We start from the raw sequence: 27,960 nt of genomic DNA, 5'->3' as shown, positions 1-27,960 counted from the left end.
CTTCTGACAGACTGGAGAAGACAGCGGAGCTAGAAGGAGAAACAAAAAAAAAAAAGCATGTTTGGGACGTCACGGTGACGTCACGGCAGAGCGGAGAACTACAGATCCCGGCGGGCTGTGCGCGGCCAGGAAAGGGAGCCTGCTACAATGAAGCTGGTGAGGAGCTCGTGTTATGTCCGTATTCTGCGCGGTCTAGATTGTGAGAGGGCCGCCGCCGTGGGCTGAGTGTAGGGCAGGCGCTAATGCGCACTGCTACGGCCTCTATAGTAGTGGTCTCCAACCCGTGGGCGAAACTACAACTCCCAGTCGGCCCTGCCAGGCTGGGTGTTGTAGTTTTGCCAGAAGCTGGACCCCCTGGGGGGTAATGTAGCCCAGACTGTGCATGGAGAAGGCTGTCATCCCATGCTGAGACTTGTAGTCCCTTCACAATGGCTGTCATGTGACCTCATACACCTCACAGCTGAGGGTTTGTTACATTGCATGGAGCCTAGACAATGTATCATTGCAGGGGAGGATTGTCCAGCCTGGATACAACTGTAACAAACCCTCAGCTGTGAGACGTATTAGGTCCGTGTTGCTTCTGGATAAAAACCAGCGTGCTGTTCCTAGGAAAGCTGGGTGATGGGCAATGTAGCCTGCATTTCAGCTGACTTTCCCTGCCTGGCCGGCGTGCTGCATTCTGGACCCCGGGAAAGCTGGGCGACCCCTCCTATGCGTGCTGACATGGCGGCCATGTTACTCATCACCCAGCTTTCCCAGGAGAGGAGGGCGACTCAGGGGTGTGTTGTCCTGCTTAACCCTTTGTACGATTAGCCAGATGCCTCATTTCTTCTCTCTACTGTGCCAAGCCATTAATATTTGACCGCTCTGTTACTTTGCGGACTACTACTCCCTCCCTCCTTGTCTCTTTCAGTACTGCTTGTCCGGCCATCCTACGCTGCCATGCAACATCCTGAAGTTCAAGTCCACGACCATCATGCTGGACTGCAGCCTGGACATGACCTCCGTCCTCAGCTTTCTCCCGCTCCCTCTGGTGCACAGGTACAACAGGGTGACCCCCAGTATATCTGGTAATAGGTAAAGCTGGGGGACAACCAGTATGACCGCCCAGAACTTTCCTGAATGGCAAGTCTGTATAGTGACCCTATTGTCTGCTTTACTAGATGGATTCAGGAATCTGGGAAAGCTGGGTGAATGCCAATATGGCTGCCGTTACAGGGGGTGTCACACAGCTTTCCTGGAGTCCTGATCGTGTCGGTTGGTGGTAGAGGGGTTCGATAGGTCGGGCGGTTGGTGGTGGAGGGGTTCGAGAGGTCGGGGCGGTTGGTGGTGGAGGGGTTCGAGAGGTCGGGCGGTTGGTGGTGGAGGGGTTCGAGAGGTCGGGGCGGTTGGTGGTGGAGGGGTTCGAGAGGTCGGGCGGTTGGTGGTGGAGGGGTTCGAGAGGTCGGGCGGTTGGTGGTGGAGGGGTTCGAGAGGTCGGGCGGTTGGTGGTGGAGGGGTTCGAGAGGTCGGGCGGTTGGTGGTGGAGGGGTTCGAGAGGTCGGGGCGGTTGGTGGTGGAGGGGTTCGAGAGGTCGGGGCGGTTGGTGGTGGAGGGGTTCGAGAGGTCGGGGCGGTTGGTGGTGGAGGGGTTCGAGAGGTCGGGGCTGTTGGTGGTGGAGGGGTTCGAGAGGTCGGGGCTGTTGGTGGTGGAGGGGTTCGAGAGGTCGGGGCTGTTGGTGGTGGAGGGGTTCGAGAGGTCGGGGCTGTTGGTGGTGGAGGGGTTCGAGAGGTCGGGGCTGTTGGTGGTGGAGGGGTTCGAGAGGTCGGGGCTGTTGGTGGTGGAGGGGTTCGAGAGGTCGGGGCTGTTGGTGGTGGAGGGGTTCGAGAGGTCGGGGCGGTTGGTGGTGGATGGGTTCGAGATGGGCAAGTGGTGGTGGATGGGTTTGAGATGGGTGGGTGGTGGTGGAGGGGTTCGAGAGGTCGTGGTGGAGGAGGGGTTCGAGAGGTCGTGGTGGAGGAGGGGTTCGAGAGGTCGTGGTGGAGGAGGGGTTCGAGAGGTCGTGGTGGAGGAAGGGTTCGAGAGGTCGTGGTGGAGGAAGGGTTCGAGAGGTCGTGGTGGAGGAAGGGTTCGAGAGGTCGTGGTGGAGGAAGGGTTCGAGAGGTCGTGGTGGAGGAAGGGTTCGAGAGGTCGTGGTGGAGGAAGGGTTCGAGAGGTCGTGGTGGAGGAAGGGTTCGAGAGGTCGTGGTGGAGGAAGGGTTCGAGAGGTCGTGGTGGAGGAAGGGTTCGAGAGGTCGTGGTGGAGGAAGGGTTCGAGAGGTCGTGGTGGAGGAAGGGTTCGAGAGGTCGTGGTGGAGGAAGGGTTCGAGAGGTCGTGGTGGAGGAAGGGTTCGAGAGGTCGGGGCGGTTGGTGGAGGAAGGGTTCGAGAGGTCGTGGTGGAGGAAGGGTTCGAGAGGTCGGGGCGGTTGGTGGAGGAAGGGTTCGAGAGGTCGTGGTGGAGGAAGGGTTCGAGAGGTCGGGGCGGTTGGTGGAGGAAGGGTTCGAGAGGTCGGGGCGGTTGGTGGAGGAAGGGTTCGAGAGGTCGGGGCGGTTGGTGGAGGAAGGGTTCGAGAGGTCGGGGCGGTTGGTGGAGGAACGGTTCGAGAGGTCGGGGCAAGCTGGGTGGTCACCAATCTACAGTAGTAGCTCCCACACTTACTCGCGGTCCTTATGTCCGTAATTGCGACCGGCTGATGATGCGGCACTCGTTGCTCCCATTGATGCCGGATTAAAGGAATTTTATCTCAATCCGCCCGACGTGTCTGGACTTTTTTGGTGTCACTGTCCCTTTAAGGAATCTGTGACTGCGCTCTGGTCTCAGTAAAAGCTGCTAAGCGGTGACAGGTGAGGTGTGTGCCGCTCATCAATCACACTTTCCTCCTGCCTGTAAATCACCCCGTCTGCCAGGGAGAGGCTCCCAGACAGGACGTTATACCAGGTGACGGATTTAATATCCTATTATGGCGCCAGTTAACCCTTTCACCCTGCGAAAGGAAAGGGAAACGCCGCCATATACGACATTTTCTGGGAAAATCTGCAGATACGGGTAAGGAGCCCTGCAGATACCGAGCTCTAGAGTTTTTCTACTGCTTTATGCTCTAGTCACATTCAAAGCTGCATTCAGAATTCCGGAGAGCAGTGCGTTGTGGAGGATGACAGTTACAGCCGGGTGCAGTTGGATTGCAGTTTATCTTCAGCGCAGCTTTGGATGTGACCGGATTCTTTATTTTTTCCGCAGCACTCGTCTGTCCAAATTGCCCGGCTGGATCTCAAAGGATGGAAGTGCCCAGCTGGAGAAGGTAAAGATGCTGGGCGAGATCTCCCGCAAGACTCCTCTGCTGAAGTACTCTGTGCTGCTTTGAACTATCGAACCCTCAGTCTGCCCCTCCCACTTGCAAAATCAGTGCACCTCTGTTCTGAAATCATCTGTGCTGCTGGGGGACCCTGATCCCTTCCACTATTTAGCTCTCGGTCAGTGACCTTCCAAAAGGTTTGCACTCCCCTCTCCTGAAATACTCTGCGCTGCTGTGAATCTGCCCCTTCCACTATCTGTCTCTGACCACCTACAGGATCAGCACACACCTCTCTTGAAATACTTCGTGCTCCTGTGAATTTTGCCCCTTCCACCATCAGTCCTCCTACAATATTGGCACACTCCTCTTCTGAAGTACTCTGTGCTGCTGTGAATCCTGCCCATTTCACTATCAATCTGTGATCACTTAGAGGTTCAGCACAGCCCTCTCCTGAAATCCTCTGTGCTGCTGGGGACCCTACTCCTCCTACTGTTTTACTCTGTATCCTATATGCTTCACATGGTGTGCTTTCTACAGCCATTCCTATTTTGTAATATTTACCTCTGAAATGCTCTGTGCTGCGGCAGAACCCTGAGCCTGTAACCCCCTTCAATTCCCCTGTCCTGACTGACATACAGGGGGTACATACGTGTGGGCTGTCATGTGTGTTCTGTCTCTGCAGGAACTGAAGGAGTGCTCAGGACATGTATTTGTGGACTCTGTGCCCGAATTCTGCCTCCCAGAAGTAAGTCTGTAAGGATATTCACACGCGTGTACAGAGTAGGGGGTTGTACATGCAACATGTGACACAGTGTATATCAATGTACGCATCCACCCCTGCAGAATTACTAGGAACTATATGTGTGACTGCCAGAGGTGGAAGGAGCCTGACTAGGTAACTTACTGGGTGCCATTTTCACAGCTACCAGAGAAGAAAGGTGACTAGGTAACCTATTTGGGACTATATTTACAGCTACCAGGGGGGAGGGGGGAGGCGGCTGCCTAGTGAACTTACTGGGGACTATACTTACAGCTGCCATAGGGAGAAGGTGACTGACTAACTTACTGGGTACCGTTTTTACAGGGGGAAGATGCCTGACTAGGGAACTTAATGGTGACTGTATTCACAGCTACTAGAGGGGGAAGGTGACTAACTAGGAAGCTTACTTGGGACTATATTCACAGTTACCAGAGGGGGAAGGTGACTGACTAAGGATCTTAGTGGGGACTATATTCACAGTTACCAGAGGAGGGGAAGGTGACTGACTAAGGAACTTAGTGGGGACTATATTCACAGTTACCAGAGGGGGAAGGTGACTGACTAAAGAACTTAGTGGGGACTATATTCACAGTTACCAGAGGGGGAAGGTGACTGACTAAGGAACTTAGTGGGGACTATATTCACAGTTACCAGAGGGGGAAGGTGACTGACTAAGGAACTTAGTGGGGACTATATTCACAGTTACTAGAGGGGGAAGGTGACTGACTAAGGAACTTACAGAGGACCGTTTTCACAGCTACCAGAGGGGGGGGAAGGAGATTGACTAGGACTAATCATATATAGTGCATGCAAAGGGTTTTGGGAGATGTAGGGAGAAAACAGAAACGGGTCATGTGACTTCTTATATGTATTTTATTTGTGTCATAATCCCTTTAAAAACGGAGCACGCCACATCTGAATGTACAAGTGCCAATTGCAGGGGTGTATATTATAACACTATATTATATATGGCTGTATTTTCTCATCCCCCCCCCCTATACCGCCGACACGGTATGGGTGACCTTGTGGTGTATGAGTCTGCAGGATGGTGGTATTACGGATGTCCTCCCTCGCCCGTCTGGGTGGGGTACGCAGGGAGCGGCTCGGCCCTGCAGACTCGTTTAATATTCTGCTCTCTCCTTGCAGACGCAGCTCATAGATCTGTCTACTGTAGATGTGATCCTAATCTCTAACTATCACTGTATGATGGCACTGCCATACATCACCGAGCACACCGGATTCACCGGCACCGTCTACGCCACCGAGCCCACCGTACAGATCGGCAGGTAAAACACAGCGCCCCCCCGCTATATACAAGAAGCGACGTGTACATCTATTAAAGTGGGATATATAGCTGTCGTCTGGGTGTTTTCTGGGCATGCAGTCTTGGGGATGCAGGTGCCCAATTGGGTTATGGCCACCTCTGCCCGGGGCCTGGGCATACAGGCAGGTGCCCCTGGATGCCAGGACTAAGGTGGGCATCTCCTGTACTAGCAGGAGGAGTATCACTTTAAATATTTTTCTTACCCGGGTTGATACATTGTAGCAAAGTTTTGTTTTTTGTTTTTCTTTTATACTGTACACCGTATACATCAAAGATCGCACCCTAGAAACTTTACTGACTTTCCTATATATGGATATCGCCGGTGGAGACAGTCAGCAGTCAGGTCACATGACTGACAACAGTTCAGTCGTCGTCCGAGCTCCCACAATGCACTGCTCTGACAGTTCTGTGTCACCTCTCTGTTTCCGCTCAGGTTGCTCATGGAAGAACTGGTTAATTTCGTGGAACGGGTCCCGAAGGCGCAGTCCGCCACCATGTGGAAGCACAAGGACAATCAGAGGTACACGCGTACGGCAGACGAGCCGCATCGCCTGGGCTGTAAGGGTTAACACAGAAAGCTTAACCCCTAAAGGACTGGGGGCCTTTAGGACTAAGCCTTTTTTTTTTTTTTTGGGTGGTACATAGGACTTTGTGATCTCTTTTTATTCCAGTTTTTGCAGGAGAGAGGACCAGAAAACTGCAATTCCAGCATTGTGTTTTTGTTTTTTTTTGTGTTTTTTTTTATTTTTTTGCTTTTTTATGGTTTTGTTTTTTGTTTTCAATATTCACCTTGTGCAATAAGTAATGCGTTCATTTTGATATTTGTCGCACACCTCTGCTGTTGGCTGCAGCATCTAATTGGTTAAACCCTCAGTCCCGAGTGCCATCTGTATGCCTACCTTGCTCTCCCGCTGCCAGCAGTTTTTGCAGGGTCAAAACTGCTGACAGACTCCCTTTAAAATCGGAGGCCGACCCTTTCCTGCTCGCACAGCTGCAGCTCGGTACAGTGTATATTTGTTTTTCAAGGCCTCACCGTTTTCAGGATCTCTGATTGCTGTCAGTGAAGGTATTTATTGTTTACAGTTAAAGCCCAAAAAAATCCATCCAGAACGTGTCGTGCTCGCACAGGTGCAGGGTTTGTTGCAATGTCTCAGTGCAGGTAAGAGCTGTCAGTCCTGGAGGTATCCAGAAGAACATGACAGCTTCTTAGTAAAACAGCGCCCCCGCTCTCCATAGTTTTTGTCAGGTATTGCAGCTTAAAGTCAGTAAAAAGATGGAACAGACCTGCAATATCGCACATAACCTGTGGACAGGTGTGGCGCTGTTTTTGGTACGAGGCCGGCCATGTTTTTCCGATCCTGTACAGCCTTTTTATGGACCTGTATAGGAAGCGTCTCGCTGTGTGAGCATGCGCAGATTTTACAGCAGGTATTTTACTATGCAGGTTCCAGGGCAGATTAGGACAACCGTCCGATAGGCATGTTGAAGGAGACCCTTGTGTAATAGGACTCTGTATAGGCAGGACCGATTTTTCAGCCTCTGGAGATGAACAAGAATGTTTCCATTCAATGACTGCAAGCAAAGATCTTGAAAATCTGAATGATTTGGAGCACAGAGCACATGTATATTACAAAGCTGCTGATCGTTTCATTATACACGGTGGGGATAGGTTCTCACTCGCTCCACAGCAGTAGCCTCCCCCCGGCCTGGCGTGGCTGGCAGCGGGGTGCAGTAGCTTGCAGTGAATAGAGAGCTGTTAAATGACCATTTGATGATCTCTTTCCTAATCTTCCACCTGTCGTCTGCAGGCAGCTGCCGCCCCCCCTGAAGGACGCTGTCGAGGTTTTCACGTGGCGCAAGTGTTACACGATGCAGGAGGTGAACGCCGCGCTCAGCAAGATACAGCTCGTGGGGTACTCCCAGAAAATAGTAAGTGACGGGCGAGGGCAGGAGGGCGGTTTTATCAGGTCGCCCCTCACTATGGACTGTACCGGAATTCTGCTGAGCTCATACGTGTTAATTTTACAGCAGCAGTTTGTGCTTCAGAGCTGCTCTTCAGTATGTTACTGCTGTAGTCAGACATCCGCTGTTTATTTGGATGAGGGCGTGAATAGTCTATGTCCACATGCATCCCCTCCCTGTGGGACTCCCAGTCTTTTCAGTGCAAGGCGTGCCCCCCCCCCCCCCCCCCCCCCAGCTACACTGAAGAAATATCCAGATTGTATATAGACCAAGGATGGCCAACCTGAGGCTCTCCAACTGTTGCAAAACTACAACTCCCAGCATGCCCAGACTGCCTAGAGCTATCAGCCTACAGCAGGGTGTGGTGGGAGTTGTAGTTTTACAACAGCTGGAGGGCTGCAGGTTGAGCATCCCTGGTAATAGAGCAAGGATGCTCAACATGTGGCCCTCCAGCTGTTGCAAAACTACAACTCTCAGCATGCCCTAATAGCTGTAGGCTGTGTAGGTTTGCAACAGCTGGAGGGGCAGCAGGTTGAACATCTATGGATTAAGAGTATTAATATGAAACCGTTTACAACTTTTTATTATACGTCGTTTTAATTCCTCTCCATTTTCGAAAAAAAAAACCTGCTTGCTGTCTGTGAATGGATGCATTGGTTTCTCAGGTAGCCCAGACTGGTTATAACAGTAACAAGCCCTCAGCTGTAAGACCTATTAAGCCTTAATCTGTCTTTGGGTCTCAGAATAGAATAGACACTGTTCTCATTCACAGACAGCAAGCAGAGAGCTTAAAAATGGTGAGGAACTAAAACACAAAGCATGTTAGAAAGTGGCAGAATTTTTTCCACTACACAGTGATGATTTTATTTACATAAAGCAGACCCTGTCGGTTGTGGCCAAGGAGCTTACACTCTAGCAGCGTCTTCAGTCTTGTCTGGAATTTAAAGACTTTTCCATGGAAGAGTAAACGACACAGATCTTATAAGAAGGGTCTGCACCTCATGCCTGAGACTGGGGGGACATTACCCCGTAGTTGGATCCTACTGTAGTATACAGTTCATAAACTGTGGTGTCCTTGCACCCTCTGCTGGTGATATGGTGTATTACACTCCCTTTGTCTTTGCAGGAGCTTTTTGGTGCCGTACAGGTGACGCCGCTCAGTTCCGGTTATGCTCTCGGCAGCTCGAATTGGATTATTCAGTCCCATTATGAAAAGGTCTCTTATGTGTCGGGGTCTTCACTTCTAACTACCCACCCACAGGTGAGTCCTTATAGACATAGAGGGGTCCCATGAAGATAATTGGTGAGTTACCAGTGATTGTTATTATAATATAATAACACAATATTTTCTTGTATAACTACTGCCTTGTGGTCAGATCATCTGTGTCATTCCATACTGTGAGCTGGCTAGCTACAGATACAGGTCAAAGCACAGGAGAGGCAAGGGACTGTGCCCTGTGCAGCAGCACGCAGCCTGTCGCAGGCATACAAGGGATGATTGGTTGGCAATATCCTTGCATCAGTTATTCAGATACAATAAGAGAGTGCTGGCCTCCGGTGGCTGGGACCATGGGAGTGCACATAGGCAAACATTCACAGCACTTCTTCCCCTCCCGGAGGGGAAGAATAATAAAAAAAAATATTTTTATTTTTTTTGCACTTAAAATTTCCAACATTCATGGTGCAGCATAACTAGCGTGTTACTTTTATTCTATGGGTCCGTACGATCACTGTGATACCAAATATGAGTATATATATATATTTCTCGCCCAGTTTCCTTGGGGGACACAGAAGACCTTGGGTATAGCTCATCTCCATAGGAGGCGTGACACTAAGTGAAGACTGTTAAGCCCCTCCTCCACAGCTATACCCTCAGCCTGGAGAGAGAGACTGCCAGTTTTTGCTTAGTGTCCAAGGAGGCAAGACACTCCCTGCTCTGCAGGGCTGTTTTCTCCTGGTTTAAATTTTGATTTTTTACCCTTTTCTTTTTGTTCCAGATCATCAGGGACAACAGAGACGCACTAGACCTCTCTGCTTCTCCCGGGGTTGAGCTGCGCCAGTGCCGGTCACCCGCACGGCTGCCTCCCCCACAGAAGGCAAGGTGGATCAGGGCAGCCCAGCTCCCCTGCATCCCGCCAGCGCAAGGGTCGCCCGCACGCCAAGTCCCTCTTCCAGCGTCCTGCCACTACGGTGCCAGTAGCTGAAGGGGCGACCCTGCTGGAATGGACCGAGGGTGAAGACGGCTGTGGTAAGAGAGGCTTCTCCAGCCCTACGTCCCCCACCCCCCCCGGTCTCCTGCGTGCCTGACCCTATACTGGGCCTATGGACCCTTCTGTCCCTGCTAGACCTAGGCTGGCCCCTGGGCTGCCGCAGAGCGACATTCTGCTCCCTCTCTCCTGGCCTCCATAGGTCATTGGCACCCTTCTCCCTACAAGAAGAATGCCTGGGGAGCTGCAGAGGTCCGCAACTAGCTGCCCCTGACAGAGGGGTTATGCAGGCGTCCCACCCTCACAGGCACCCGGTCTCAGGGTCCCCCTCCCTCTTACCGGCTACTGCTTTAGGGCCAGAGCCTTGCTGCCCCTGACCCTCCTCTGCCCTCACGGCTCTATCCGGGTCCCCGGCTCTTCCGGCCCGCGGGGTGGGCAGTGGGCACCCGCGGCCGGCATGTGCATGCGCCGGCCGGTACTTGAATACTGTGCGGCCCCGGTCAGCCGGGCGCCGCTAAAAATTTAGACCCTGGCTTCACGGCCTACTAGGCCGCAAAATTCCGGCCTCTGTTGCAGGGGGCTGGAACTTCTCCAGGCGCGAATTCTTCCCGCCGGGAGGTTCCCCCGCCCCCAGGCGCTGCAGCCTCATCTCAGTACATGCCCCCCTTCCTTAGGCGGCATGTTGCGCTCCCCGGCTGCGGCGCTGCCAGGGTCATTTTCCCCTTCTAGGCGGTTAATTGCCCTCTCCCACAATACGGCGCTGGTCAAGTGCATGCGGCCCTTTCTGTAGGCAGCATTCGTCACCCTCTCCAGTTATGGTGCCTGCCATGGCAGGACACCCCTCCTGGGCGGGATACTGTACTCTCCCTGGCTGCGGGTTGGCCTTGTGCATGATCCCCCTTTCATTGGCGGACTACTGCAGTTTCACCGGATACGGTGCTGGCCATGTGCACGACCTCCTTCCATAGGCGGAACGCTACACTCTCGCTAGATTCGTTGCGATCTGTGCATGACCCCCTTTCTTAGGCGGAATACTGCACTCTCACCGGATACGGTGCTGGCCATGTGCACGACCCCCTTCCATAGGTGGAACGCTGCACTCTCACTGGATTTGTTGCCGATTATGTGCGCGACCCCCTTCCATAGGCGGAACGCTGCACTCTCTGGATTCGCTGACGCCCATAGGCATGACTCCCTTCCGTGGACGGCATTCGGCACTCTCATTGGATTCACTGCCAGCCATGTGCATGACCACTTTCCATAGGTGGTATGATGCACTCTCATTGGATTCGCTGCCGGCCTTGGGCATGCCTCCCTGTGGCGGCATACATACACTCCCTCGGTCGGTGATGTTCTCTCGCCGGTACGTTGTTGGCCATGTGCATGAACCCCATACATGACGGGGTGCTTGCACTCTCACTGGATCCGCTGCCAGCCATATGCATGACCCCCCTTCCGTGGGCGGTGTACGCACTCTCACTGGATTCGCTGCCGGCCATGGGCATGCCTCCTTCAGGTGACATACACACATTCTCACCGACTGATCGCACTCTCCCTGGATGCGATGCTGGCCATGTGCATGACCCCCCCCCCCTCTTTTCTGGGCGGCATACTACACTCTCACCAGATACGTTGCGGGCCTTGAGCATGGCGCTCTAACATGGGTGGAACGCTTGCGCTCCCATTGGATACGGTGCTGGCCTTGTGCGTGACCACCCCTCATTCCATGGGCGGAATTTTGCACGCTCACGAGATTCAAGGCTGTCCTTGTATGTGCCGTATTGGACTTGCACATGTTCCCCTTCATTGGCGGAGTAGTTACAATCTCACGAAATTTCGGTGTTGGGTGAATTGTTGCACACTCACTTAATGCTAGGATAGCCCTGTGCATGTCCCCCTTTCACTAGGTGGACCTCCTGCATTCCTGCTGGATACTGTGTGGCCATGTGCATGGCGCCCTTCGGGGCGAAGTATGCCTTGGGCATTCCCCCCTTTTTTGGGGCGGGCCTTGGCACCCTTGCCGACTGCAGTTTGCCAGGTACATTTCCCCCCTTTCGGGGCGGTCAGTTTTGCGTTCCATCGCATACCATACTAGTCTTGTGCATAACTCCCTTTCAGTTTGCACTTTGCACTTCCGTAGATACTGTGGCACTCTGTGGCTGGCCCTCCTCGCTGAGTGATATTTTTGCAGTGAGCGGACGTTCTTGTGCGTTATTTGGGCCGTGTATACCTTCTCGTCCCGTAGGTGGGTTGGCCTTCTCACTGCTTACGGGGCTACTCGTACGTATGCCTCTTTTCCTCCTGCGACATACTTTTTCTCTTGGGAGACGGTGTTTGCAGCAAGCCTTGCACTATTCTCTAAAGAGATCATTCTGTCCACCTGTGTAAGCCTAAGGTGTTGTCCAACAAACAACAAATTAATGCCTTATATATAAGTAGATGGGCTCTACCTGCTCGCTACTGCACCGAGCTGGGTGGTGCTCATTTATTTCGTTGGCCCTTCCGTCTGTGGAGTGTTCGTGGTTCCTAAATACGTACCCATTCGTCTTCCCGCAGCATTGTTTCCCTGCGCTAATGGTCACATGGTCGAGAGTGCTGTCTGCAGCGCCCTTCGCATTCTATGTTGGCTCTGGCGGGACTACGGTCCCCTCGCATACTACTATTTCCTCCTACCAGGTTCGGGCCGCTCTTCTTGGGAAGGTCACCCAACTTCTCCTGGGTGCTCGCTTACCCAGGTCCGGAGGACCTCCACCTTGGGTTCTTCAGGGTATTCGCCTTCTGCGAGGCGGTGAACCGGGCGTCTCAGTGTAGCGGGGTTCTGCTTTTGAGCTGTCCTATGGCTTCTCTGTTGCCCACTCCTCCTTTCTTTTGGAGGGTGTTATGCCGGCCTCTGTCTCGACTTCCTTTTCTCGCCGGTTCTGTTTGGCTCCCACTCGGTACGGATCTCTCCGATGTGGCTTCTGTTCCGGCCACGCTTCAGAGGCTGTTCCTTCTCTGCCCTCCCCTCTGGGGAGAGCATGGTTGTTCATGTGGATGGTTCTGGTGTTCCTTTTGGCCTCGTACTGTCCCCCTTGTCCACACTGACTGTACTAGCCGTGTGCCTATTTACCGGGTCTACCGCGTTCTGGCCTCCCGCTGGGTGCAGATTGCGTTTTCTCCATTCTAGGCAATGTTTCTGCTATGGATTTACCTTCTCGGTAACTTGGGAGGACTACCATTTAGTCCGTCTTCCTGTGGTGGCTACATCGGCTTGGGCTTTAGCCTGTCTTGTCCTGGCATCGGGCTGTTGCTGGGCGGACCCTTCGGTTCCTGTCCGTCTGCTCCCCCACTCCAGGTGGATACGGGACAACTTTGCTCGGGGCCGACGGGACCAGTTCTACCGACCGTTCTGCCCGTGTTACTGATCATTGGGTTTTCACCCGCTTGCCCAGGCGACTCTAGTGGTCTCGCTAGTTTTCGCTTCTAGCCGAGTTTTCGTCCAGGATCTGTGGTAGGACTTAGGGCTTTACCTGGGGTTCTGTGGGAAGCTGGGCATTCCCCCACTCTGCCTTTCTCTCTCCATGGTTCTGTCTTTCTCCAGTCCGGCCTGGACCTGGGGCTGGGACTCTGTTGCTTGAAGTATCAAGTGTCGTTCCTGTCCTTCCTCTTTCAGCGTTCCCCGACCCTCTGGGCCTGTCAGGACCTTCTTCCATGGAGCGGCTCTTGGGTTCCTTTGTACTGCCCTCCGGTACCGTCCTGGGAACTACATACTGGGCTCTTGGCGCTCCAATTTTTCCTTGGAGCCGTTACAGAAGTTCTCTCTACTCCTTCTGTCCTGTACGGTTGTGTTTCTGTAGCCATCGTGTCTCTGACGGGTGCCTGAGTGGCGGCCCTTCTTGTTCCGAGCCTTCTGTCTTCCCCCAGGACAGGGCTGTTCTCCATTCCGTCTCTTCCTTCCTTCGGAAGGTGGTGTTTGTCCTTCATTTCATTGAGGCAGTCGTCCTCCCCTTCCCACCCCCGGGAACGGACACTTCACCGTTTTGGACGTTGTTTGGGCCTTGCAGTTTTTGCTTGGAGATCTCCGACTCTTGTCGACGTTCGGTCTCTTGTGTTTCCAGGAGGTCCGCGCAAAAGGTTGACGGCCTCCAGGGTGGCTTTCCTCCGCTTTCTCAGAGTGGCTCATGCTGTGGTTGCCGCACCAAGGGCAGGGTTCTGCTTTTGGTGTCACCATTCATTTTGCCAGAGCTGTCGGTTTTTCCTGGGCCGGAGGCATTGGGCTTCGGCCATGCATTTGTGCGAGGCGGTCACTGGTCTTCCTTGCACACCTTACCGAGTTCTACAGGGTGCATACTCGGACTTCGGCGTATGCTGCCTTGGGCCGCCTGGTCTGCAGGCGGCGGTTTTTTGATGCCTTCAGGTGCTTTGCCTTGGTGCTGTGGTCCCTCCCTTTTTGGACTGCTTTTGAACGTCTCAAGGTCTTCTGTGTCCCCCAAGGAAACTGGGCGAGAAAACAAGATTTTTGTATAACTTACCAGTAAAATCTCTTTCTCGCTCTTTCCTTGGGGGACACAGCACCCACCCATTCTTTGTTTTTCTCTGACGGTTTCCGAGTTTGTTTTACCCTTTGGGTAGTTGGCTTGTTGGTTCCACTTTTTGGACTTTGCCTTTTCTCACTACTTGGACACGCAACTGGCAGTCTCTCTCTCCAGGCTGAGGGTATAGCTGTGGAGGAGGGGCTTAACAGTCTTCACTTAGTGTCACGCCTCCTAGGGAGCTGAGCTATACCCAAGATCTTCTGTGTCCCCCAAGGAATATGGGCGAGAAAGAGATTTTACTGGTAAGTTATACAAAAATCTCGTTGTTTTTTTCTTTTCACTATAATGACACCTATCGTGCAAAAACAATAGTTTGTTACCGCCTTCCAAGAGCCAGACTTGATCACTTTTCCGCCAATGTAGCCATATATGGGTTTAGTTTTTGCGGGACAAGATATAGTTTTCATTGGTACATTGTGGGATATATGGAACTTACTGATTAGGTTTTTTGTTTTTGAGCAGAGGGGGAAATCAAATGGTTACATTATTTTTGCTTTATTATTTTTTGTTGTTTTTTTTACGTTCATGGGTAGGGCTGCAGTAAAGGATTATTTCAGTAATCGAGTTTTCTATTGATTACGCGATTTAAATCGTAAAAAATAATCTAATAAGAAAAAATGAATTAATAGACTGTTTTTCCTTTTATAAAAACTCATCCGATCCCCTGCCATCAGTCCCCAACACCCTTCGTTCCCGAAACCCCCCCCCCCGGGTGATCAGCCCAAGTGCTTCAGTTCCCCCCAGTGCCATCAGCTCCACTCCCCCAGTTCCTTTGGCTCTCCCCCCTTGTGAAATCATCTACCACCCCCCCTTCGCTCCTCCGGACACCCGGAGTGCACCGCGTCATTAGTTGCTATGACGCTGTGTACTCCAGGCGCCCAGCCTTAGTCGCACCAACTTACCTTTCCAGCAGGGGTGCCGCCAACACTCCATCGTTCCGCGCTGCTCTGCGTCTGAAGGCACACGGCGTGCGTACGTCAGGAGGTCTGTGCAGCACAGGACCATAGATGTGCTGTGGAGTGTTCAGAGGCCCCCTGCTGGAAAGGTGAATATTGCGGGCCAGCGGGAGACCACGGAGCGGGAGTAATAGCAAGTGCTTCACTCCTGCTCCGTGGTCACGTGACACAAATGAATGTTCGATGCAAAAAATTTGCATCGAGGATTTTTTTTTTGTGTCGAATTACTCAGGCAGGCAGGGCTGGGGGCTGGCATCCACAGATGCCCCCATAACAGTGCCATCCACAGACCACTATTAGTTCAAAACCCACCAAAAGCACACCTTTTGGTTCAAAATATTTTTTTTCTTATTTTCCTCCTCAAAAACCTAGGTGCGTCTTATGGTCCGGTGCGTCTTATAGGGCGAAAAATATGGTAATCATTTCAGCTCTACTCATGGGAAGGTTTAATTAATAGTATCTTTGTTGTGCACATTGTGGTGATACCGCAGATATGTGCATGTGGGTGTTTTTTTTTGTTTGTTTTTTTACAATCATTTTTACAAATAAATCCACAATATATAAGAAACTTTATTAATCTCTAAAAATTAGCAAAATACAATATTGCATTGTGTCAACAGCATAACAATACACACAAAACAATAAAATTAGCAATAAAAAAGACTAAGGCTGCGTTCACATATCAGTCTATGTATTCCGTTCCTGGCAGAGACACCGCCGGATCCCCATTGACCGTAATGGGATCTGACAGGTTTCCAGTATAAATGCCAGATTTCAGCTGGAAACCCTTTGGATCCCATTATAGTCAATGGGAATTCAGAAGTGTCTGACTATGCCGGATACGGTAATTCTGGTAGTCTGTTCCTCTGCTGGGAAACAGATTACCGAAATGCCTAGATGGAGCTGTGAATGTAGCCTAATCATTTTTTACATATGTTTATGGGAAAAAAAATGGCTTTTTTATTTTATTTTTTTAAATAAATTTTCATTAACCTTTTATTTATATCTTTATGTAGCTGTACTAGGGGACATCGCTTGTATAATGACCCTGGCCTCTGCGGAGTTTCGTGGCTGGGATCAATTAGAGTCAGTGATGGGCTCCTGTGATGATCCAGAGCGCTGTATCGGCGCAGCCTGTGTCGGGTCTCTTCAGTCCCTGCTGCCTGCACCAGGGTTAATAGCGTTGCTGACTTGGACTGAACACATGACACAGCCTGCACTGGTACAGCTCCCTGGACAAAAAATATTCAGTTAGTCAATATTTTTTTTAAAAATAAAAAATTTACATTGCTGGGCGAATTAGTCAAATGAATTAGATTGAGCGCCCAGCCTTACCCCGTGCAGCAGCACGCAGCATGTCACAGGCAGTGTTCAGACTTCAGCCCACAGCAGGGAGGGATTGGGATTACCGGTTGGCAATAGCCTTACATCTAAATGAGGCGGAATACACAGGATTATGCATATTTTAATGCAGTACCCCTTTTAATGGCACTTTTCATGCAAGGGGTCCACTTCAGTAAGAAAAAAAAACACAATGCAACAGCACTCTGCAAACACAAATAGCGAACAATAATGCCATAGATATAGAAGATATTCTGGTGCTAATGCTACGATTATTTTGTAAATTTGAGATTCTTGGCAAATACATTTTGTACAAAAATATTTGGGCCCGTCTACCGGCGTCCAGGCGATCTCTGTAAGACGGGAACCTAACACTAAATACTACCTGTTATGTGCCATACTGGCCGTCATAAAATACAAGGGATGCAGGTTCCACATGCATGCTGGGCCCACTCTGCCTTTTACCATGTTTGGTTCCATAATGGCCTCCATTAAATCCAGGGAATGCAGGTACCAACATGCATTATTGCACAAAAAAAATGTAAAAGGCAGAATGGACCCTGCATGCATGTGGAACCTGCATTCGCTGAATTTTATGGTGGTTATGGCACATAACAGTTAGTATTTAGTGTTAGGTTACCGTCTAATACAGATCACCTTGACACAGGCAGACGGGCCCAAATAATTTTGTACAAAATGTATTTACCAAGAATCTCAAATTTTACAAAATAAGCGTAGAATTAGCACCAGAATATCTTCTATGTCTATGGCATTATTGTACGTAATTTGTGTTTGCAGAGTGCTGCTGCATTGTGTGTGTTTTTTGTGTTTCTAGCCATGGCGTCGTGCACCTGTGCATTGGGATGTGCTGACTGACCCCCTTTTTTCTTGCGGGTTTACTTCAGGGCCACATTGCTGCTTTATATGTAAATGTAAATCACTGGTTCTTCTGACCAATTATTTTAATCTTGTTTTTGCCTAATATTAGGCAATGGATCAGACATCTCTTAAGAACAGTGACGTCCTCATCCTCACCGGTCTCACCCAGATTCCCACTGCCAATCCAGACGGCATGGTGGGCGAGTTCTGCAGTAATCTGGGTAAGCTACAAAAATCGATTCATTAGAAGCATATCCATTGTTTTTTTTTGTTTTTTTTCTCAGGCAGGTCGAAAAAAACTTCTGGGCTCAAGCTACTGTTTGGTCCCATCTCCCTGATTTACACTGCCGCTCTGATCCATTAGGGCACAGCTATAATGAGCAATCCCATAGTCTATTCAAATGTAATGTAATTTGATAGATCTCCTTATCTCATCAGGAGATCGGACTGCTTCTCTGGCCCTTCACCATACTTTACACTGCAGCTCAGCCTGTTTAGATTGTCTGCCTACCTTTTATATAAACACAGGCTCACCGGGAAGTCAGTCATATGTGGCAATGTTGCAGAAGAGTTGGGATAGAATATCGTATCCTGATGGAGACGGATGACCTAGTCCTGCTCGGTTTATATAGATTTGTGCTGCTGTGTTTACGTTTACATAGGACCGATACATTGTAGCAAATCCTCAGCAGGACATTTTCAGCCTTTGAGTGTAAGAATGTTTCCCTTCTGTCAGCAAGCAGAGGTTCTGAAAAGGGTGAAGAATTGAAACCCAGTATGTAAGAAAGTTGCGGAGGTACGTCACGTGTTACCTGTGATTCTGCTTCCCCGCAGCAATGACGATTCGTAATGGCGGTAACGTGCTGGTGCCGTGCTACCCCTCTGGCGTCATCTACGACCTCCTGGAGTGCCTGTTCCAGTACATCGACTCTGCCGGACTCTCCAACGTCCCCTTCTACTTCATTTCTCCCGTGGCCAACAGCTCCCTCGAGTTCTCCCAGATCTTTGCTGAGTGGTATGTAGTCGGAAAACGATCAGCGGCGCCCTGAACGTTGTGGCGTTAACCCCTTCCTGCAGGGGCATGCACCTCTTTCATCCAGACGGTGGTTGTGAGGCTTTAGGTTCGCCGTCGGCACTGACTAACTTTTGAATATACTTCATACACAGTGTTCTGCATGAGGCCTAAGGGGCCTTTAACACGGCGGGTGGACGCGTGGTTTCTGCCTCGTATTTGTTTCAATTTTGGCCATGGCAGCGCTGAGGATCGCTGGGTGGGTGGCTTAAACCCGTGGCCATGCCGAGCTTGGACATGTCCCGTGGCTTTGCTGCTCCACAGTCCTCAGCGCTGCCTCCAATTGAAATGAATGGGAGGCAGAAACCACGTGGCCACCTGCTAAATTTCAGCGCAGGCGTCCTCGCACAAAGTACCACGGCGAAAGACGCTATGTGATCATACCCTAATACCCCGGCAAAACTGAGGGGTAGAAATTGGGAAAGAATAAATGCTTGGTCTTCAAACCCTTTTACTGCCAAGAATGGATTTAACCCGTCATTGCCATGACTAGAATATAAAGGTTAGAGGACAACGTGTCTGTCCCTCCCCACCACCTACAAAATAAAACCGTTGGGTCCTTTTCAACACCGTCACAATCTGGTGCACACAACTTCCTGAACGGCATTAGGACCCAGTGCAACGGCTCCTGGAGCTGAAGAGGTCACGACCTGGAAGTAAATGAAGCATTGCTGTAGTAACTGGGGGTCTAATGGAAGCTACACGAGCCCAATTTACTACAGTAACTCCGCTGACTGGTGCCGGCAGCGCAGGGGTCGCCGTCTCTGGCCCCGCCGGCGGCGCAGGGGTCGCCGTCTCTGCCTGCAATCTGTCCCCACCTCTCCAGCAGCCCCAGTCAAAACTCCTCCTAAATTGTGATCTTCCTGCCACATAATCCCAACGTCTGCGTCAGTCATATGACTTGAGAATATCTCATGACCCTGTGACCTCAGAACGGCACATGGGATTTAGCGCTCAGTCTTGTGACAGGCCCTGTATGCAAATAATGAATCCTCAACTCCGACCGCTGTGCCTGGCTGTTGTCCCGGGCCCCATAGCAGCCATTATGGTGGTACTCAGCCCCCCGTCCCAACCTCTGCTTGCATTGGTGTCATAGCATAAACTTTTTTGCTAAATGTTACGCTTTAATTCAATATTGCATAAAGGCATCTATGATGGTAAAGTGCAGAGTGGCATTTTCAGCATGTGCCAGGGTGCCTTTCATAAATTGTAGGGTTATGAGGGTGTAGGTAAGAATTTTAAACCTTTTGTAAAATGTTAGACGTCTTTCTTCTAGTGTCGGCTTGGCTCCCACGATCAGCTCTCAATGTCCAAACATTAGGTTGTCCCTGTTTGGTTGCGAACACTGCTGCCGTATTGGGCCCGGCGCAACACGTCTCTATTCTGCCAATTGCTAACTCTTGCCTCATGCAGTAGACTTCCTCAGCCACAAGATGGCAGCAGACACCAGTACGATGAGCTTTCTCTGTTTCTTCCCCAGGCTCTGCCACAACAAGCAGAATAAGGTCTACCTCCCAGAACCTCCATTTCCTCATGCCGAGGTAAGAACATTGTCGTCCATATCGTGCCTAAAAGCCTCCACGTACTAGTATCCATAATGTGAATTTATGTCAATTATACCGCTATAATAACATCTGTGGCTGCTCTTTATTTTACTACCTGTGCTGTGTCCTAAAATGTATAAAATGCCTCCACTGCATACGGTAGCACTAGTAGAATGCATGTACCCAGGGCCGACCTGATATTTGTGGCCTTTTCCAGCTCCGTGTGCTGCACCACCTTCACGACGGCCCTTTTAATTTCCATTTTCCCAGTTGATCCAGACCAATAAACTGAAGCATTATCCCAACATCCACGGCGACTTCAGTAACGACTTCAAGCAGCCGTGCGTGGTGTTTACGGGTCACCCCACCCTGCGCTTCGGAGACGTGGTGCATTTCATGGAGCTGTGGGGGAAGTCCAGCCTGAACACCATCATCTTCACCGGTATGTAGGAAGGACCCGATGACCTCCAATCTCGGCTGGCGTTTTTTTTTTTCTTGAAGGCTCCTTGAGTTGTGTGAGGTTTCCTGATCCTGCCTTGTTGTGTTCACAGAGCCGGACTTCTCTTACCTGGACGCCCTGGCTGCGTACCAGCCGCTGGCCATGAAATGCGTCTACTGCCCCATCGACACTCGTCTCAATTTCATCCAAGTGTCAAAGCTTCTCAAGGAAGTCCAGGTGAGGCTTGCCGCTTTAAAGGGATACACCAGGCCAGGGATGGCCAACCTGCGGCCCTCCAGCTGTTGTAAAACTACATTTCCCACCATGCCCTGCTGTAGGCTGATGGCTGTCGGCAGTCTGGGCATGCTGGGAGTTGTAGTTTTGCAACATCTGGAGAGCCTCAGGTTGGCCATCCCTGCCCCAGGCGGTACTATTACAGCGCAGGGAAGGCGTGGGCTAAGAAGCTGGCGGGGGGGGGGCGCGCGCGCGCGCGCGCATCATGGAATTCTGCCATTTTGGGTTTAGTGTTCACCTTAAGTGTAAAGGACTATACCATTTTTTTGCAAAAAAAAAATTTTTTTGCTGTTTTTGGGACCTTGTGTAATAAAATAAAAAAAGCAGTAGATTATTTATTTTTATTTATATATTAATTTATATATATTTTTTAAGCTACAAGGATGGACTTTTTAAGGTCAACAATGGGTTTTTAAGATTTTTCTTATACTTGTATTTTATTTTAATTTTTTTATTATTATTTTTTGATCTTGGCAACCCATCAGCCCCCTTCAGAGTCACAATGCAGGGGTACCCGTGGGCTGACGGAGGGAGGTCCTTTCCTTTTTGTCTAACCACATGGATGCTACAGTCAGTATTGACATCTGCATCTGAGGGGTTAAATGGCTAGGTTTGAAGATGCAGCAGGGGGTCAGCCGTAGGTTATACCGGGCACACGTCCTACGCCCACACTGCCTCCTCGCCATAATGGCACAGGATCAGATCTACCGCTCACTGTGATGTACTGTTAAATAATTCAGTTGTTTTCAGCGGGGTCCTGACCATAGTCTGCCTCCTTCCTTCCGGTCTCCCCCCGCAGCCCCTCCATGTTGTGTGCCCTGAACAGTACACCCAGCCACCGGCGTCTCAGTCCCACCGCTCCGACCTTATGATCGACTGTCTGCCGCCTCCCATGTCCTATCGCCGGGCAGAGGTGCTGACCCTGCCCTTCAAGAGGCGCTATGAGAAGATAGAAATCATGCCAGAGGTGAGATGCGCGATTGGGTAGGCGGGGGGCCGCGTATAATGGATTGATTTCAGACATATTCTCCTTCCTCCCGGTTCAGCTGGCGGAGTCCCTGGTGCCCAAGGAGATTAAACCCGGAGTTTCCCTGGCTATGGTGTCTGCCGTTCTCTATACCAAAGACAACAAGCATGTCCTGCAGGTGAGAGGCGATGGCGTTCCTTTTGGCACAACTGTTTTAAAGGGGAACTCCAAACACAGCAGATATAATCGTCTGTTCCTTTGCTGCTCCCCAAAATTCTGCTTCTCTGCAGTTCAGCTCCAGTCTGGTGACCGAATAGTTTATCTGGAACCAGGGTTTTACCATCTGCGCCTGCATCCATTGGCACACAAACAAACACGGGGTGATGTGGCTGGTGCTAATGGCCGTCCATACGAGAGAAGCAGCATTCAGCTGACGGTTATCTCCCCTGCACACATGCATGCTCGGCTCAGCATGTAGCAGGCGGCTTATCTCCCTGCAAGTTCACATTCAACATGGCAGACCTCTGCCGTCAGGGAACCACCAATACACATTCCTTGGTCCGTCGATCCAACCAAAATCGGTGGGTTAGGCCAACATGCCTCTGATGTGCATAGCCAGCTTAAAGGGGGGGAAGAACTGTGCAGACGCACGGGCGTTACTCTACGTACTGGGGATCCATCAGAGTATATGAAGGGGGGGGGGCGCTGCTATTTAAATTCATTCTTCCGCCTGTATTGTTTCTGCTTCTGTCCTCAGCCTCCACCTAAGGCCGCGGCGCCAGCCCAGTCCAGCAAGAAGAGGAAGCGAGCCACTGAGGAGAATCCAGAGAGCCAGCAATGCAAGCCACTGCTGAGCGGCTCCATCCCCGTGGAACAGTTCGTCCAAACTCTGGAGAAAGTGAGAAATATTCCCCTCCTGCCCGCTACTATAGATAAGTGGGGGGGGGGGTCTGACCATAAAATATAATTTCTTTGTTTTATATCATCTAAAAAGTCTATAAAATTCTGTTCAGGTTAATTTTTGTAATTCTAGTCCTAGAAATGGGAGCTCAGTTCTGATACAGAGCTCCAAATCCTCTGCCGTGACATAAGGCTGAACGCTAACCTTCTAGCTGCCAGCAGCCACCACTAGGGGGAGCTATATGTAGCTCCCATTGATCTTCCTAATCCATGTGAAGTGAGCTCCCCCTAGTGGCATCTGGAGACAGAAATGGGTTTATTTGGCCTATAGGTAAAGGTAACAGATGTGGATCCAGTAGGTGCTGGAAAAGCGGTTGGAATTCACCATTCTCATTAAAGGGAGTCTGTCAGCACATTTTCCCCTTTTTAACAGTTCCCATAGCGCTGTAGCCGCAACACAGATGATTAAAACGGTACCTTTATATGCTTTTGTGGACTTGTAAAACTGCCAAAAACGAACTTTGATGCATATGTAAATGAGGGCTCGCATGTGCCCAGGGGCGGCGTCCACTTCGTTGGTGCCCAGGCATCTCTGCCTCTTCAGCTCTTATCCCCACCCAGCCTCTTCCTCTGCCCGCCCATCTGTTTTCTCTCCCCCTCAGCGAGATCCCGCGCCTGCGCGCTGACTTCCTTGGCCGGGGCATGCGCACTGCGATGCCCATTGCTGGCACGGCATCGCAGTAGCTTATGCGGATCATACAGATAAATTTACCTCTCTGTATGATCCGTTAGCCTGTGCATGCGCATAAGCTACTGCGATGCCGTGCCAGCAATGGGCATCGCAGTGCGCATGCCCCGGCCAAGGAAGTCAGCGCGCAGGCGCGGGATCTCGCTGAGGGGGAGAGAAAACAATGGGCGGGCAGAGGAAGAGGCTGGGTGGGGATAAGAGCCGAAGAGGCAGAGATGCCTGGGCACCAACGAAGTGGACGCCGCCCCTGGGCACATGCGAGCCCTCATTTACATATGCATCAAAGTTCGTTTTTGGCAGTTTTACAAGTCCACAAAAGCATATAAAGGTACCATTTTAATCATCTGTGTTGCGGCTACAGCGCTATGGGAACTGTTAAAAAGGGGAAAATGTGCTGACAGACTCCCTTTAAATGTACACATGATGGAGCACAGTATCAGATGATCAGACAGTATCACACATGATAGGATTAGATACACAGCTCAGCAGGCTGTATCACACATGATAGGATTAGATACACAGCTCAGCAGGCAGTATCACACATGATAGGATTAGATACACAGCTCAGCAGACAGTATCACACATGATAGGATTAGATAAACAGCTCAGCAGGCAGTATCACACATGATAGGATTAGATACACAGCTCAGCAGGCAGTATCACACATGACTGCTGCTAAGCTAGTGTATCTAAGCTTATCATATAGTATCACACACACAATAGGATTAGATCAGGCATTCTCAACCTGCGGCCCTCCAGCTGTTGTAAAACTACAACTCCCACAATGCCCTGCTGTAGGCTGTTCGGGCATGCTGGGAGTTGTAGTTTTGCAACAGCTGGAGGGCCGCAGGTTGAGCATGGCTGGATTAGATAAACCGCTGCTGCAGATACACGATTAAGGTCAGCTACATCAGCTAATCAAACACAATCCCTCCTGATAGGCTTAGATACACCATTAAAGGGGTTGTCTCACCTCAGACATTGGGGGCAAATTGCTAGAATATGCCCCCAATGTCTGATAGGTGCGGGACCCGTGAAGGAGGGCGCGCCGCGCATACACGACCCCCATCCAGTCATTCCTATGGGAGCGCCGAAAAGAGCCGTCATCCCCATAGAATTGAATGGAGCAGTGACCACGCTTCCTATTCATTTCAATGGGACTGCCGAAAATAGCCGAGTGCATTGCTCGGCTGTTTTCGGCACTTCCATAGTAATGATTCGATGGCGGGGGGGGGGCCCTCCTTCACTTTGCGGGCTCCGTTCTAAAGTTAGATGCGAGTACCAGCGATGGGACACTTGCCTATCAGACATTGGGGGCATATTGCAATGTCTAAGGTGAAACACCTTTTACGGTTTAGACACATGTCTTCGCAGCACAGTATAAGACAGGATAGGCTTAGATACACAGCTGCTTGGTAGTACTGGGTGTCCAGTATTGGTCCCAGTTCTATGATCTTCCTGTTTTCTTCTCGTCCACAGCACGGTTTCTCAGACGTGAAGATTGAAGACACTTCCAAGGGCCACATGCTGCACTTACAAGAGGCGGACACTCTTATCCAGTTCGAGGAGGATTCCACACACATCATCTGTGAACACGACGAGCGCCTGAGGGTCAAACTCCGGGACCTGGTCCTCAAGTTCCTACAAAAGTTCTAGACGAGAGGATTTGCTGAGTGCAATCTGCAGCAGATGCAATTCTCGTGGTGGCCACTAGAGGGCGCAGTGTGATTATGCTGGAACCAGCAGTAGCTTCTGGGGTGGCCAGACTGGCGGCGTGTGGTTGTAGAGCTAGTCACATAATGGACTGTAGGGGGAGTGTTACATATGTAAATCCACGCTTGTGTACAGCACAGAGTATTTGTAGCTCAATTTTTGTACAAAAAATGATTTTTTTTATTTTTTTTTTAAATATTTAAATATAAAAAAATATTCTTTCTGTCATTTATGTTGAGAATGAATATTATCATCCTCTGTGTATTCTGCTTTGTATGGGGAGGCTATAGAATTGTGTTTTATTATTTTTCTTAAAGGGAACCAGCTACTAGTACTAGATCCCTTTAAATTATGCTTTATGGATGATGGGTGCTGTAGTACCCTATAAATAGCCCCTCTGATGGGCCGGTTGGGGGGTCCCCTGCACTGAGACTCCCTTAAAAGTTTCAGTTCCATGAACGTAGGGGCTTTGCCCTTTTTGTGTCTTATACTCCAGTCCCATCCAAAGCTGCATTCGCAATCCTGCTGGTTTCATGTCATGGTTATTTACCCTGTTACTGCCAAGCAAGCAGAAAGGTAAATTGTCACCCGCTCAATGAGAAACAAACAAACATGCTGCGTCCAATTACAAGGCCCCATCATAAAGAAGGCGCCCTGCGGGGACGGGAACGGGCGGCTCTTCTGTTTCTCCTCCATCTTTGGAATGCGGAATTGTTTCCATTCTTCTGCAACATCTTTTTACATTGTGTTTGAAATAATCTTCATGTGCAAGATCCCTGCTTGCTGTCAGTGAATGGTAACATGCATTGTTTACAGCCAGAGGTTGAAATCCTTTCCAGACCGCCTCGTAAATGTTTGCATTTTAGACAATGTCCTGTTATGTGAACAGGCTGAGACAATCACCTGCACTTCTCCATTGTAACAAAGTAGCAGTAGAGAGAAGATATTTGGGTTGCTGTCGCATTTTGCTCATAGAGGGTTGTTTAGTCTGGATACATTGTGACAAATCACTGAAACACTCAGGAGCACCGGGGATATGAACCCAGGAAAAAACTCGGGAGCATCAGGGATATGAGCTAGGGCAGGGGTCAGCAACCTTTGGCACGCCAGGTGTTGTGAAACTACATCTCCCATCATGCACACTTGCTTTGATGCTCTCTAAACTCCCACACAAGTGGAAAGAGCAAGCTGGGAGTTGTAGTTTCACAACAGCTTGAGTGCCGAAGGTTGCTGATCCCTGAGCCTGGGGAGCACCGGGGATACGAGCCCGGGCAACACTGGGGAGCACCGGGGATACGAGCCCGGGCAACACTGGGGAGCACCGGGGATACGAGCCCGGGCAACACTGGGGAGCACCGGGGATACGAGCCCGGGCAACACTGGGGAGCACCGGGGATACGAGCCCGGGCAACACTGGGGAGCACCGGGGATACGAGCCCGGGCAACACTGGGGAGCACCGGGGATACGAGCCCGGGCAACACTGGGGAGCACCGGGGATACGAGCCCGGGCAACACTGGGGAGCACCGGGGATACGAGCCCGGGCAACACTGGGGAGCACCGGGGATACGAGCCCGGGCAACACTGGGGAGCACCGGGGATACGAGCCCGGGCAACACTGGGGAGCACCGGGGATACGAGCCCGGGCAACACTGGGGAGCACCGGGGATACGAGCCCGGGCAACACTGGGGAGCACCGGGGATACGAGCCCGGGCAACACTGGGGATACGAGCCCGGGCAACACTGGGGATACGAGCCCGGGAAACACTGGGGAGCACCGGGGATACGAGCCCGGGAAACACTGGGGAGCACCGGGGATACGAGCCCGGGAAACACTGGGGAGCATTGGGGATAGGAACTCGTGAGGAACTCTTAATTTATGAGACATCCTAAACCGTCATAGATGCTGTCCCTTGAAAACTCTAGAGCAGGTATCAGCAACCTCCGGCCCTCCAGCTGTTGTGGAACTACAACTCCCAGCTTGTACACTTGCTCAGCTGTCTGCAGAAATCCTATAGAAGAGAGTAGAGCTTGATGGGAGTTGTAGTTTCACAACAGCTGGATTGCAAAAGGTTGCTGACCCCTACTCCATGCCGGTCTTTGTAAATGATTGTATGCTCCATGAGTTCACAATTCTGGAGCATTTTTTTTCTTAGAATGTTGCATTGTGCTGTTCCTCCACTATTCCTCCTAGATGCTTATGAACAAATTAACAACTGGTTTTTACCCTTCCCTTAGGGATGTATTCCTATACAATCTTACACTGTTAGCACTGATTGAACAATGTCCGGGTATGTAGGGACACACCCTCAACTGGTAAAACCCCGCTTTCTATTTATTTATACCTTCTTTTTAGAGGAATAATAGAGGAATGGCACAACTCAGTTCTAAGTTCATGCAGCATACAAGCATTTACTAAGTACATCAGGGGAGGCAATGCGACCATCAAGGATATTAACTTCTGAAATGTCCTACGCTGCAGGGGACACTATGACCTAAAAACCCTTAGACCACCTGGGATATTAATCCCTGAAACACTAGACCACCATTTATTAAGCCCAATACATTGTATATTGCCAGGAACATTAACCCTCAATGCACTCTGTTTCTGTGGTCTTTAAGTACTTTAAGTAAATTGTGTTTTTGTGCGATGACCCCCTTTAAGGATATCCCATAGTGAGAACATCTGTGGAAATGAACAAGCCCTCCCCTGGACCACCAGGAATATTACCCCCCCTGAAACTGGATGAGCAGGGACAGTAAAGGTGTATTCCCATGTGTTGGGCCTGATATCCCAGCCCCCACCATTCTTAAGTGGTAAGTGCAAAAATACCTGGGCATTTAATCCTTTGAGTCCCAGAGCGAGTTTTCCCGCGCGGGTGCAATTCGTGATGCGAACGCATAGCACCCGCACTGAATCCGGACCCATTCATTTCTATGGGTCTGTGTACATGAGCGTTGTTTTTCA

The 27,960-nt window shown here is 50.6% G+C and overlaps 1 protein-coding gene across 2 annotated transcripts; it reads left to right on the top strand.

Moving 5' to 3' along the window:
- The first annotated feature begins 19 nt into the window (after window positions 1-19).
- On the top strand, window positions 20-27,934 carry INTS9 (integrator complex subunit 9). Of its 2 annotated transcripts, XR_005778108.1 has the most exons (18): window positions 20-156; window positions 914-1,041; window positions 3,258-3,318; window positions 3,995-4,057; window positions 5,219-5,358; window positions 5,830-5,916; window positions 7,205-7,325; window positions 8,485-8,619; window positions 17,425-17,536; window positions 18,150-18,330; window positions 19,868-19,928; window positions 20,202-20,373; window positions 20,483-20,607; window positions 21,464-21,631; window positions 21,711-21,809; window positions 22,389-22,529; window positions 24,759-25,400; window positions 26,973-27,934. XR_005778108.1 is itself a non-coding variant. In XM_040427158.1 (17 exons), exons 1-17 carry the CDS (start codon window positions 148-150, stop codon window positions 24,933-24,935), a joined length of 1,980 nt encoding a protein of 659 aa, XP_040283092.1. In that variant the 5' UTR covers window positions 20-147; the 3' UTR covers window positions 24,936-26,068. The 2 variants fall into 2 exon arrangements, 1 of the variants encoding a protein (XP_040283092.1); XM_040427158.1 differs by lacking the exon at window positions 26,973-27,934 and having other exon boundaries at window positions 24,759-26,068.
- Window positions 27,935-27,960: the final 26 nt, after the last annotated feature.

The sequence above is a fragment of the Bufo bufo genome, chromosome 4 (assembly GCF_905171765.1).
Source record: "Bufo bufo chromosome 4, aBufBuf1.1, whole genome shotgun sequence".
NCBI lineage: Eukaryota > Metazoa > Chordata > Amphibia > Anura > Bufonidae > Bufo > Bufo bufo.
Note: the sequence above shows the minus strand (reverse complement) of the source record. Positions and strands in the feature narration are given on the sequence as shown.